The following is a 12,209-nucleotide window of genomic DNA, read 5'->3' as shown; positions in this document are numbered from 1 at the left end:
CCGAGCCATTGCTCAGTGGAAAACTTAAGGTGACGGTCACTGTGCTATGTGTGTTGAAAATGAATGCAAAGAGACATTTGCTCGTTGATCCGCCAAGTTCACAGGTCCACTCGTATCATTAGCAAAAGAGCACTCCGTGAGATTGCCGTGGACAGTGACAACTGTGTTCACCTAAAACAAACTAGTGCTCTTTTTAGTTTGTTATTATTATTTCATCATTCTCTTGGTCATATTCAATACCTATAAGGTATACTTGTAACACATTTAAAACCCATAAGTGCTGCACGGTGTTTACAAAGTTGAGAAATATCCAGATGTTTTCAGTATCAGTAGTTGAACAGTAAAGCATTCCTTTACGATCAGAATCAAACACGAATTCATTATTTTCTAGCTAAATGGTTATCCTCTGGTACCAGAAACCCATAAGGGTTGAAACGTGTAACGCGTGTTCACAGCTTCCGAATATTCAGTGCGAACTGATTGGTTGAATGTTTCAGTGCTAAGTACCATATTTGGAAACCTCTCGCTTTTGTTGTTCCAAATATGGTACTTAGCAAATTGAATATTCAGAAGCTTGTCTCCCAGCACACAAGGGGCCGTTACACGTTTCAACCCTTATGGGTTTCTGCTGGTACTTCATAGGCTTTTGACAGTCTCGTAAAAAGTTTAAAGGAGCCGTAAACACCGTTTGGCAATTATTTCCACCTGGCTCGTTTGAATCTATACAATGCAACTAAATACAGCATGTTTCATGATCCGTTCCAGACTTTCGTGAAAGGATGTGTTTACTTATCGTTAAGTGAGGCATTCGTAGCTGTTTACATAGTTGAGGACCCTTCAGATATTTGAAAATGACCTGATGCAGCCAGCCAATGGATAATGCATTCTTTTTAGATAAAAATCAAACACGAATTCAGTCATTATTTCCCAACAAAATCAGAAAGCAACTGATCGCAAGAGAACTCCCATTTTGTAGGTTCTCCTTTGATTATGGTGCAGTGCCCATCGTTACCATCTATAATGAAGATAACCCGGGTTCGGCATAAACGTTTACATAAAAGTAATCCTTCCTTGTACTTGTACGTGTTCATTGCCGTCAGTTTAACATCTTCAGTTCCCATGACCTTCTCCCGTCTGACCTTGTAGCTCAGTCGGTAGAGCAGCGGTGATCTAGCCCGAAGGTCGTGGGTTCAATTCCCTTTCCCACCCCGGTCAGAGTTTTTCTCTGTCCTTGTGTGGGCCATTTCCATCAGTAGGGCTGACTCTCACATGAGGTAGAAACGTAGCACTTCACATTACACTCTAATCAGTTAATTCTACTTACTACATACACATCCAACATCATGAGAAGCGCAGTGTAAGTCCGATGTAAGAAGAACAGACTTCTCTTTTTTCTTTTCTTCAGCGCTAAATTAATCCTACACCACTGTATTTTTGCAGGCCCGAGTTTAGGCTCACTGTAGCTTCTTGTTTTAGAGAGTTTTTGTTAAAACCGATGACGTAGGTATCCTGTGGTATCTCACTCCACAAAGGAATGCTTCCCTGCGATCACGTGCAGCAACAGATCAGTTGCAAACAACCAAATTTGGAACGTCCTTGGGCTAAAGTTCCAAACGGAATGGTTGCGGTCTAGGCTCAGTCTCCAGCGAGGATCGCGGGCGCACCGAGACACTCACGGCTGGAGACTGAGCCTAGTTGCGGTCTGGATATGTCTGCAAAATTCCTCAAGAGGGGAGGGGGGAGGGTTTCACTCGCTAGCCCAATGACCGCTGCTTCATATAAGACTATCATTTACGTGGCCACCATTGATTTGATTTCAAAATGGCAGTCTGGTTGCAGAAAATGCGAAAAGTTGATGAAAACTGGACACGTTGTTTTGTCAATATATGGCCATGATTTGGGATAAATATCTAACTTACCTTATTCTCGGTGGAATTGTGCTGTCATTTTCAGGATATGCGTGGTTTATCGGCAAGTAAGCTCAAATTTTTTTACACGGTATTGGGGTAATGCAAGCTGTTTTGTCAACGAGAAGCCAAAGTACTGCTCCACGCAGTGTTTGATGTGTAGTTTCCATTTTAAAACCTCACGGCATGTATATCCTTGATTCACGAGATGAATTATCGCCTTGACAGAAGACCATGGATTCGGGTGAAGTCAATTTTTGTCCTCAAATGTTCGATTCTGGTGTATCGCATGCGAAATAAACTTCAAGAACTTCAAGAACAAAACCAACATAACAATACATAATCAAAAATTGGTAATCGGATGAACAATGGTTCTTTTGTCTTGCGCCATTTTAGTCCGGTATCTAAAAGTCTGCCTCATGTATGCACAGTGTACGTGAGTAGTATAGAGTGGTGCTGACTACTCTAGTAACTACTCTAGTGACTCGAGTATGACAGGTTTTTTATGTTTAAGGCGAATGGCTGACCCCCCGGTAGGGTGAGTGCAATGGCCGCCAAACATAACGATTAATCCGTCAAACACAACGGTTCACCTCAAATGGGGGTATACCAACACACTGACTTCACCCAGGAATCGAACCTTGCCCCTACTAACAATGAACAAAAGACAAACAGACAAACGAAAAATTGCATCTAGGAGATGCCTCGTCTGACTTCGAGTATGACAGGTATGATAAACTCCCTGGGTTGGGATAGCTTTGAGAAAAGGAGAAATGTACAATGTAGACTCTGTAACCATGATATATAACACTGTGAACAACCTCCCTTTCCCAAATACTGTTGTGCCATCCTATTCTAACACCCAAGCAAACCATCCTTACGAATTAATTTGTTTCAAATTCGGATGCTTATAAATATTTCTTCTTTCCTAGGGTAATCCCTCCATGGAATAGCATGCCTACTTCTGCTGTTCTTGCAAATTCAGTGCTCTCTTTATTTATTTACTGTATTTATTTATTTATTTATTTATTTACAGATTCAGTATGCAATACTAGGTGGACAGAACAATAGGACGTAAAGTCCCCCACAAGGTTAAGCCACCCAACCCACCCCTGGTGAAAATATGTACCTAACCATCGCCATAAGCCATTCATTTAAAAAAATACAGCAGTACTTGTTACAATTAGAGTAGTGGGAAAACATCGATTAACATGAACACAAAGTTAGGGGTCTTATACTACGATATTTTGAGCATGCAATCTTATATGCTCTTATGTCGTCCTGATCAAAGACTTACCTTAACCTTTAGCTTACTTTTAAAAGTACTAAGAATGGTAATGCCCTTGATGTTATTGGGTAAAGCATTCCAGGTATTGACTATACGTATGAAATAAGTATCTCTAAAACTAGACATTTCAAATACATGCTATAAATCAAATGTAGAATTCTTACTTCCAAATTATTAATTATCGCTCTCATACTCCTGCCTGTAGTTTAACCATTTTGGAACATTAATCATCATTATTATACATTGGTGTCACCAGCTCGATTTTGATTGCCTATAAGCATGCAGCTAATTCTTGCTTGCTCTGTTTCTCTTACGTCATACCTACAAACAATAGATTTTATATATGTAGAATTAACATCATACCTACAGACAATAGTTTTATGCATGCAGAAGTGACGTCACCTAACACACTAACCAGCAGTTTGATCAGTTTTGTCATGGCGGAGCTCAGCTCAGGAATATGCATAATAAAACAATTATTGAATTCGGTTTTCGCATGTTAGCGATAATTATCAAGGACTCAGTTTGTGTTATCCGCCTCAGCCTTCGGCTTCAGCAGATAACACAAACTTTGGCCTTGATAATTATCGCTAACATGCTCAACCTCATCCAGTAATTGTTAATTGTATGAAATGAAATGAATGCAGGGATATTAATAGGGGCTGTAACCCGTAACACCTGTTACGGCTGAGCTGACTTGATGTTGTGGGTGAAGATGTTCATTGTTGCAAGTACAAGGCGAAATTAATAAAAAAAATTACCTGCACAAAAGTCGCGCCGTCTTGTTTCGTACAATATTTACTGTATGTCTAGGTTGTAAAATCGATTCGTAAACTTTAAATCCTTGTGAATCCACCGAGTTATTAAAGGCCATTTACAAACACCCACCACTGTGAAAGCAGAGATGGTCCTGGCGACAAGGTTGTGCAGGGCTTCTATCATTTGTGAGAGACAATTTTTACTCTTACTAATGAAGTGGATTTGCCAAATGAAGAAGTTGAAGATCTCAAAGACGAGATTTTATGCAGCAACAAATTAAGTCTTCAAGAGGCTGCTTTGAGGGCTCTGACTGTGAGGATGAAGATGACTAAAACTAAAACTTTGTAGTAGATTTTCATCTGAGGTTTTTTCCAAACAAGTCATTGAAAACAAACTGTGATTAACAGATTGCAGAAGTGCTGTGAAACAAAACTATGTTCTACTTTGTTGTAATGTTGATTAGTCACACATTCAGGAAGAAATCATGTGGTCCTAACTGGGAAAGGGTTTTACACCATTCCAAGAATTATGTAATTCCTTTTAAATGAATGAATTTCTTTCAACTCACTCACTCACTCATGCCTTTTACGGCTACAAGTAAGTGGCATGTAGGGCAGTAACATGCTCCCTCCACATCTGCTAGTCCCTTGCCGTAAGCTTGATGCCTTCCCAAGTCTTGCCCATCTCCTTGATTTCTGTCTGTCGCCAGGTGATCTTGGGACGGCCCCTCTTGCGCTTCACTTCTGGTGTCCAATGTAAAGCGGTTTTCGCAATGGAAGCTTCTTGACGGGTAACATGGCCAATCCACCTCCAGCGTCTCTTCATCAGGATGATAGCCTTTGGTTCAGTTCATTTCTTTCAAATGACGTGAATATTATTGGTAAACTATTGTGTTCGGAAGATAACTGAAGAATTAAAAAAAACACCCCAGGTTTTTTCGGAAATTAATATTAACTTTATTCATTTAATCTTTGTGAAGTGAGGTGTATGAAACTGATGAAAGTTAGTTAATATGAAAAGTGAGGCTTGTTATCACTGAATAGATCCAGGAAAAAGCACTTGCAGGGGTCTCTTTTTCAAAAATGTTCTGGCTGACCATGTCTTCAGACCACATAAAGAAATGCTACGGGTGACACCTTTAATGAAACAGCTGCCTAAAAACTGAGAGAGCTGAGTAAATCTCACACTCATAGCTGGACAATAATATTTATAATAAACAACTGTCACTTTAAAGACACCTGAAAAATTCAGGTGGCTGCAATGGGATTTGAACCCTTGGCTTCTGGCATCATAGAGGTTACCTGAATTTTTCAGATGTCTGTAAAGCAACAATAAGCAGTTATTGCTTTTACTATTGTCCAGCTAAGTGCAAGAATCACTCAGTTCTCTCACACAATTAATTTTATTGTTGTGTTTGATTATTCTACTTGTAGTCTGATCTGCTTCTGTGGTCAATTAAATTACATGATTTCTTTGTTTCTAATTTTGCAATGAACTTTTTGTTGTTTTTCAGTGGAGATGGTCAGATTGCTAAACTTTCAAGACCCCAGCTTCTCTTCTCAACTACTGATAAAGTGGCTGAAATTTCAGATGGTTCCATGGAGAGGTTAACAGCTCTGTTGCAGAAGAATGAGATCAGTGCAGTTTTTCTTTATGCACCTTGGTGTGGCCAGTCGCTGGTCATGGCACACGAGCTTAAGAGAGCAGTTAAATTGCTGTACAAGGAGGTATTGAGGCTGATGTTATCTAGTCTATCAAGCATTCAGTTTTAATTTAAGGACATTGCGTACTAATTCAAAGGTGTTTTTGTGCGGTTTATGAATATGCGGAAAAAGCAGATCTTAACAAGTGTTAATTACTGAAATCCAAAAAGAAAATTGGGGTTAACCATGCATTTTTCAAAGATAATTTAAAATCAACAATATTTTGTAGAAAGCTTTAAAATACAAAGCATTATATGGTCTTCTTTTCCAAATTGAAGCTTAATTATTTCTGGAAAATGCATGGTTACCACCAATTTTCTTTTTGGATACCAAGAGCGCTTGCTAAGTTCATGCTTCTCCGCATTGTTCTAAACTGTACAAAAATATCCCTGTGTTAGTGAGCATCACCCATAGGAAACCCGTGTGTCTTGAGATGTGCAGAACGTATGCGCCATAACAATAGTAGGCACCGTCCTTAACTGCAGTGGATATTTTTAATCAGGCCAAAAGAGGAGGTGTTACATATAATTATTTTTCTCTGTCTCTGAATTGTTTTTGTCTTTTCCCTAAGTCTTTGTGGCTGAGTGCACTTGCCAGTACATATATTTTGAAAGAAGTCATTCATTTTAAGAATACCCCTCCATGCAAGCGAATAGCTTAAGCTAATCTAGGCAGGCAGCGAGTAGGACTGTTTACAGAGTAAATCTAAGTGTGAGTATTACATACTGTAAGCAGAGATAAAATAAATATTAATGCACATTGAATACTCGGTTTAAAGACTAATAATAAATAAATAAATAAATAAACAAAATAAGTAAATTAATAAGTAAAATAGAATAGAAATTGCAGTTAGATAAATCTACTTTTAGCAATTATTTTGAAATCTGATGATTAGTGAATGTATGCCAACATACTGTAATCATCCTCTAATCTTGAAAAAGATTTTAATAGTTGGTTAGATCTTTAGTATTTTATATAACAATTGCCTGCTAAAGAAAATCTTGTATTGTAATTATGTATCTCATTTGAGCAATCAAAAAGGTTAATATTACTTGGGCTGACTTATTGAAAACATCATGCATGAATATTGAAATAGATTTAAAATAAAGCATATTTACTGGAATAGTATGCGACATATAAGGTGCAAAATATATGAGGCGGAGGGCATGCTTTTGTAAGACCAAAATTTGATTAATATAAGATTGTGTAGCTTGGGCCCACACCAGAATGCCGTAGGATAGATAAGGGAATATCAAAAATCGATAAATTGTTAGCAGTCACTTGTATAGGTACATAATATCTTAGTCTGGCAATAATGCCAATCGTTTTTCTTATCTTTGAAGTAATGTGCCCAATATGATATTTCCAGCTGAGACTTGAATCAGTTACAATGTAGTACTCCTAAATATTTGAGATACGACTTTTGTTCTAAAGGCAAAAACGTTTTGGAATCATTATCAAATATTTGAAGGTTTACTTGATAGTCAATTTTCTTCTGATGAGGATAAAAGATAATAAAAATTCGACTTCTTAACATTCAACGTTAACTTGTTAGCTGTTATATTAGCCATTCATAGACTGTTCATAGACTGTTGGGGGAAATTCAAGTAAGGGTGACACTGGATTGACCAGCTTGGCATTAGACCCCTGCCACAGAAAATGGAGGCAATCATGGAGGCCAACAGTGCGACCAATGTTACAGAACTGAAGTCATATCTTAGGTTTCTCAAATACGTTGCCAAATTTCTCCCCAATCTGGCCACCATTCTGCACCCTCTACGTGACCTTTTGCAAAAGGACAGGCCGTTGGAAGTGGACTGAGGCATGTGAGAGTGCTTTTGTGAGGAGTAAGCAGCAGTTGCAAGATTCGTCTTTGTTGGTTCATTATGACCTTAAGAAACCACTTCGCTTGGCCTGTGATGCATCACCCTATGGAGCAGGGGCAGTGATCTCTCATGTGATGGAGGATGGTACAGAAAAGCCCATTGCCTTTGCTTCTCAGTCAGGGTAATTATTCACAAATTGAAAAAGAGGCGCTTTCTATCTTGTTCGGAGTAAAGAAGTTTCATTCATACCTTTATGGCTGCAAGTTTACGTTGATCATGGATCACCAGCCATTGGTCTCAATTTTTGGTCCCAAGACAGGTGTACCCCCGTTGTCAGTAGCACAAATGCAAAGGTGGTCCTTGATTTTTGCACCTTACCAGTACATGAGATTGAATATCGCAAGTCTGCCGAACATGCAAATGCAGATGCCTTGTCGAGACTTGTCTCTACTTCTGCTGACGACAGGCTGGATGTGGATGAGTATTTGATTAGTTATGTAAATGAGTTGCATGTTACTGCCTAAGACAAGCCTGTGTGCAACAAGGAAAGATCCAGTTTTAGCTCGCATGTACAATTTCACATTACATGGATGGCCTTCAGTAGTTGCAGATCCCGTGTTACAGCCATATTTTTCACGCAAGTATGAACTTTCAGTTGACCAAGGTTGCGTGTTGTGGGGTTTACGCGTTGTTAGCCCTGAAGTATATCGTGTTCGACTGTTGGATGACTTGCATCAAGAACATCGTGGAATCTGTCGGATGAAGTCTCTGGCAAGGGGTTATTTTTGGCGGCCCATGCTGGATTCGGCTATCGGAGAGCGTGTTAGTGCGTGTCATGTTTGTGCAGTGATGCAGTGATGAGGATAAAAGATAATAACAATTCGACTTCTTAACATTCAACGTTAACTTGGTAGCTGTTATATTAGCCATTCATAGACTTTATGTAATTCAAAGTTAACAACGAGCTCCAGGGTTCAAAGATTTTTATCAGCATGTAATAAATTTGTGTCGTCAGCAAACAAGTAGAAAGCTAATTTATCAGATGAGCAGTGGACATCGTTGACATATAAGAGAAACAGTATATATCCTTTGATCAAAGTTAGATTGGATTTCATTAACTATATCAATAAGTGCCTGTTCCATTGATCGTCTGTCTCAGAAACCGTACTGTGAATGGTAAAGAATATTATGTTCCTCCAGAAAAGACTTCCTTTGATGGTAGATACGTGTAAGTTTTTCAATGATTCTGTTAAAAACGGAAAGAAGCAGGATGGGTCTGTAGTTATTTGGATCAGTCACATCTTCATTTTTATAGACTGGTATGACTTTAGCATTGTTTTAATCTAGACGGAAAAACTCCACTTGTAATTGAATCATTTATAATTTTGCGCAAGGGCTTCGATATAGTTTTGCTTGCGCATTTCAACATTCGAGTTGGACAAGAGAAGAAGCCGTATGTCTTGTTGTGATGCATCAAAAGATTTCTAATGCAACTTCAGAAGGAGTTACTGGTTAAAAGGCAAAAAATCCTAAAGTGCTTAGTTCGGGCAAATAATTGGAGAAATGTTTATGCGACAGTGGGATCTCAGAAACCAGCTTAGGACCTACTGATGCAAAGTGGTTGTTGAGTATGTTACTAGGTAACTCAGAGGTGTGATGCAATAGCGCCCTATTTCCAGGGCGCTTTAAAGCTGTTATTGAATTAGACTGTTCTTAGCAAATACTTGAAAAAAAAATCGGGGGTTACCATGCTCGTTTGAGAGAAAAGGAGCAGTGTTTTCGCTATCGGGCTTAGTTCGAGGGAAATCTCTTACATTTTGTACGTGCACGTGCTCATGTGTGCGCGCTAATGAGGCGAAAATCGTGCGCAGTAGCAATGCGCAATGCAATGATACTAAGGAATTACCTTAAATACTTAAAATTGACAAACAAACAAAAAAACAAAACAAGAAAAACCTGAAATGTGATGCTCGCAGCATACTTTATGTTGAGGATGTTTGGCAGTCAGATACTGCTGATGATGAAATGTGTGGTCTTGGGTTGTACACTCTCGCTTCTACAGATCAGCGTAGATCGGGTTATCAGGTCCAGCTGTTGTTGGAGGGCAAACCAGTCAGAATGGAAGTTGATACTGGATCCGCTGTGTCTATTATTTCTGAAACGGTTTTCAAAAAATTATTTCAGCATCTGCCATTGAAGCCAACACATTTTTATTTGAAAAGATACTCTGGTGAGCAGTTAACCCTGTTGGGGAAAATTCAAGTAAGGGTGACACTGGATTGACCAGCTTGGCATTAGACCCCTGCCACAGAAAATGGAGGCAATCATGGAGGCCAACAGTGCGACCAATGTTTCAGAACTGAAGTCATATCTTGGGTTTCTCAAATATGTTGCCAAATTTCTCCCCAATCTGGCCACCATTCTGCACCCTCTACGTGACCTTTTGCAAAAGGACAGGCCGTTGGAAGTGGACTGAGGCATGTGAGAGTGCTTTTGTGAGGAGTAAGCAGCAGTTGCAAGATTCGTCTTTGTTGGTTCATTATGACCTTAAGAAACCACTTCGCTTGGCCTGTGATGCATCACCCTATGGAGCAGGGGCAGTGATCTCTCATGTGATGGAGGATGGTACAGAAAAGCCCATTGCCTTTGCCTCTCAGTCAGGGTAATTATTCACAAATTGAAAAAGAGGCGCTTTCTATCTTGTTCGGAGTAAAGAAGTTTCATTCATACCTTTATGGCCGCAAGTTTACGTTGATCATGGATCACCAGCCATTGGTCTCAATTTTTGGTCCCAAGACAGGTGTACCCCCGTTGTCAGTAGCACGAATGCAAAGGTGGTCCTTGATTTTTGCACCTTACCAGTACATGAGATTGAATATCGCAAGTCTGTCGAACATGCAAATGCAGATGCCTTGTCGAGACTTGTCTCTACTTCTGCTGACGACAGGCTGGATGTGGATGAGTATTTGATTAGTTATGTAAATGAGTTGCATGTTACTGCCTAAGACAAGCCCGTGTGCAACAAGGAAAGATCCAGTTTTAGCTCGTGTGTACAATTTCACATTACATGGATGGCCTTCAGTAGTTGCAGATCCCGTGTTACAGCCATATTTTTCACGCAAGCATGAACTTTCAGTTGACCAAGGTTGCGTGTTGTGGGGTTTACGCGTTGTTAGCCCTGAAGTATATCGTGTTCGACTGTTGGATGACTTGAATCAAGAACATCGTGGAATCTGTCGGATGAAGTCTCTGGCAAGGGGTTATTTTTGGCGGCCCATGCTGGATTCGGCCATCGGAGAGCGTGTTAGTGCGTGTCATGTTTGTGCAGTGATGGGGAAGCCTCCCCCTAGGGCACCCTTACACCCGTGGAAGGGGCCTGTCAAAGCATGTGAACACATACACATCGATTTCTTTGAGAAGGACAAGTCTAATTTCCTGATTGTTGTTGACGCTTATTCGAAATGGTTGGAGATCATTCCCATGAGTTCCACAACCAGTTTGAAGACCATTGAAGCTTTGCGCTCCTTGTTGGCACGTTATGGCATCCCAGAAGAATTAGTTTCTGACAATGGATCGCAACTTGCAGCTGAGGAGTTCACCAAATTCATGAGGCAGAATGGGGTCAAGTTCGCCCGCGTACCACCGTACCACCCAGCATCAAATGGGGCGGCGGAATGTTCCTACAGATGGCTAAAGTGGCCTTGACCAAGCAAGTACCCTTACTCTGGAACACCGGCTAGCCAATTTCCTTATTCTGAGTCATAGCACACCGCACACTGTCACAGGACAATCACCAGCTGAAGTGTTCTTGGGACAGCAAATCAGAAACTGTTTCACACTACTAAGAAAAACAGGTGAAACAGAAGGAGTACCACGATGAAGTGCGCATCAAGTTTTGTGAGTTCAAATTGAATGAGGTTGTCTTTGTTCGTAACGGGTGAAGTGGAATTGAAAAGTGGATTCTGGGACGGATCACCCAAGTGAAAGGTCCTCGCAGCTACCTTGTTCACTTTGGGAACCAAATTCATTTTGTCCATGTGGATCATTTGAAAGGAACGGGTTGCAACCCTTATAGTTTTGAGAACTGGCAGGCTTTTAGTTTGTTTACAGTTTCAGCCCCGAAATAGTACAATTATATAAATCGGTTTACCTAGAGTGGAAAGCCTCTCAAGAGTTTCATCAAAATAATTTAAGAATTTCTCTGGACAAGAATATTGTGTTACCTATAAATAATTACTCTTTAAATATCTTTTTTGTTGATAAAAATGATTAGTGATCCACAGAGCCTGAAAAGCTTGATTACTGGTTCTTTCAATAACTGTATAATTAAGATTGTTGTCAATAATCATACATACCCACACCTCGAGTTAAGGAATGGAGGGATTGAAATCAAGAGGGATATTAGAATTTGTAATTTTTGTTTCTGTCACCCCAATGACGTTAAAGTGTAACTGAAGTTTGTCCAGTAAATGGTCTTGGAAATTATCAACTGTTGGATAGAAAATGTTGGCCTTTCCTCTACTGTAGCAAACATGCTGATGGTGAATTAAGATCAGCAAATGACGACAATCAACAACTTTCAGGGCTGTCAAGTCACCGTTAGTTACCAGCTTAGCCAAAACCTTGCAGAGCGGAAGACTGATTTTCCACAGGCAAAATCATGAGCAGATTAACTGTCTGTGATTGTTGAGACTGAATACACTGTAAGAACTTTCACATTCTCTTT

At 39.8% G+C, this 12,209-nt stretch overlaps 1 protein-coding gene across 3 annotated transcripts in view; it reads left to right on the top strand.

The window, feature by feature from the left end:
• Positions 1-1,789: 1,789 nt before the first annotated feature.
• Positions 1,790-12,209, top strand: part of LOC138059489 (thioredoxin domain-containing protein 11-like) — a 38,429-nt gene continuing 28,009 nt past the window's right edge. Inside the window, exons 1-2 of one of the 3 annotated variants that reach the window (XM_068905119.1) lie at positions 1,790-1,975; positions 5,468-5,681. In XM_068905119.1, the coding sequence (XP_068761220.1) occupies positions 1,887-1,975; positions 5,468-5,681 (303 nt within the window). In that variant the 5' untranslated portion in view covers positions 1,790-1,886. The remainder of the gene's footprint in view (positions 1,976-5,467; positions 5,682-12,209) is intronic. The other 2 variants (XM_068905120.1, XM_068905121.1) reach the window with 2 other exon arrangements.

The sequence above is a fragment of the Montipora capricornis genome, chromosome 8 (genome assembly GCF_036669925.1).
Source record: "Montipora capricornis isolate CH-2021 chromosome 8, ASM3666992v2, whole genome shotgun sequence".
Taxonomy (NCBI): Eukaryota; Metazoa; Cnidaria; class Anthozoa; order Scleractinia; family Acroporidae; genus Montipora; species Montipora capricornis.
The sequence above is the reverse complement of the archived record's forward strand: the minus strand, read 5'-3'. Positions and strand labels throughout refer to the sequence as shown.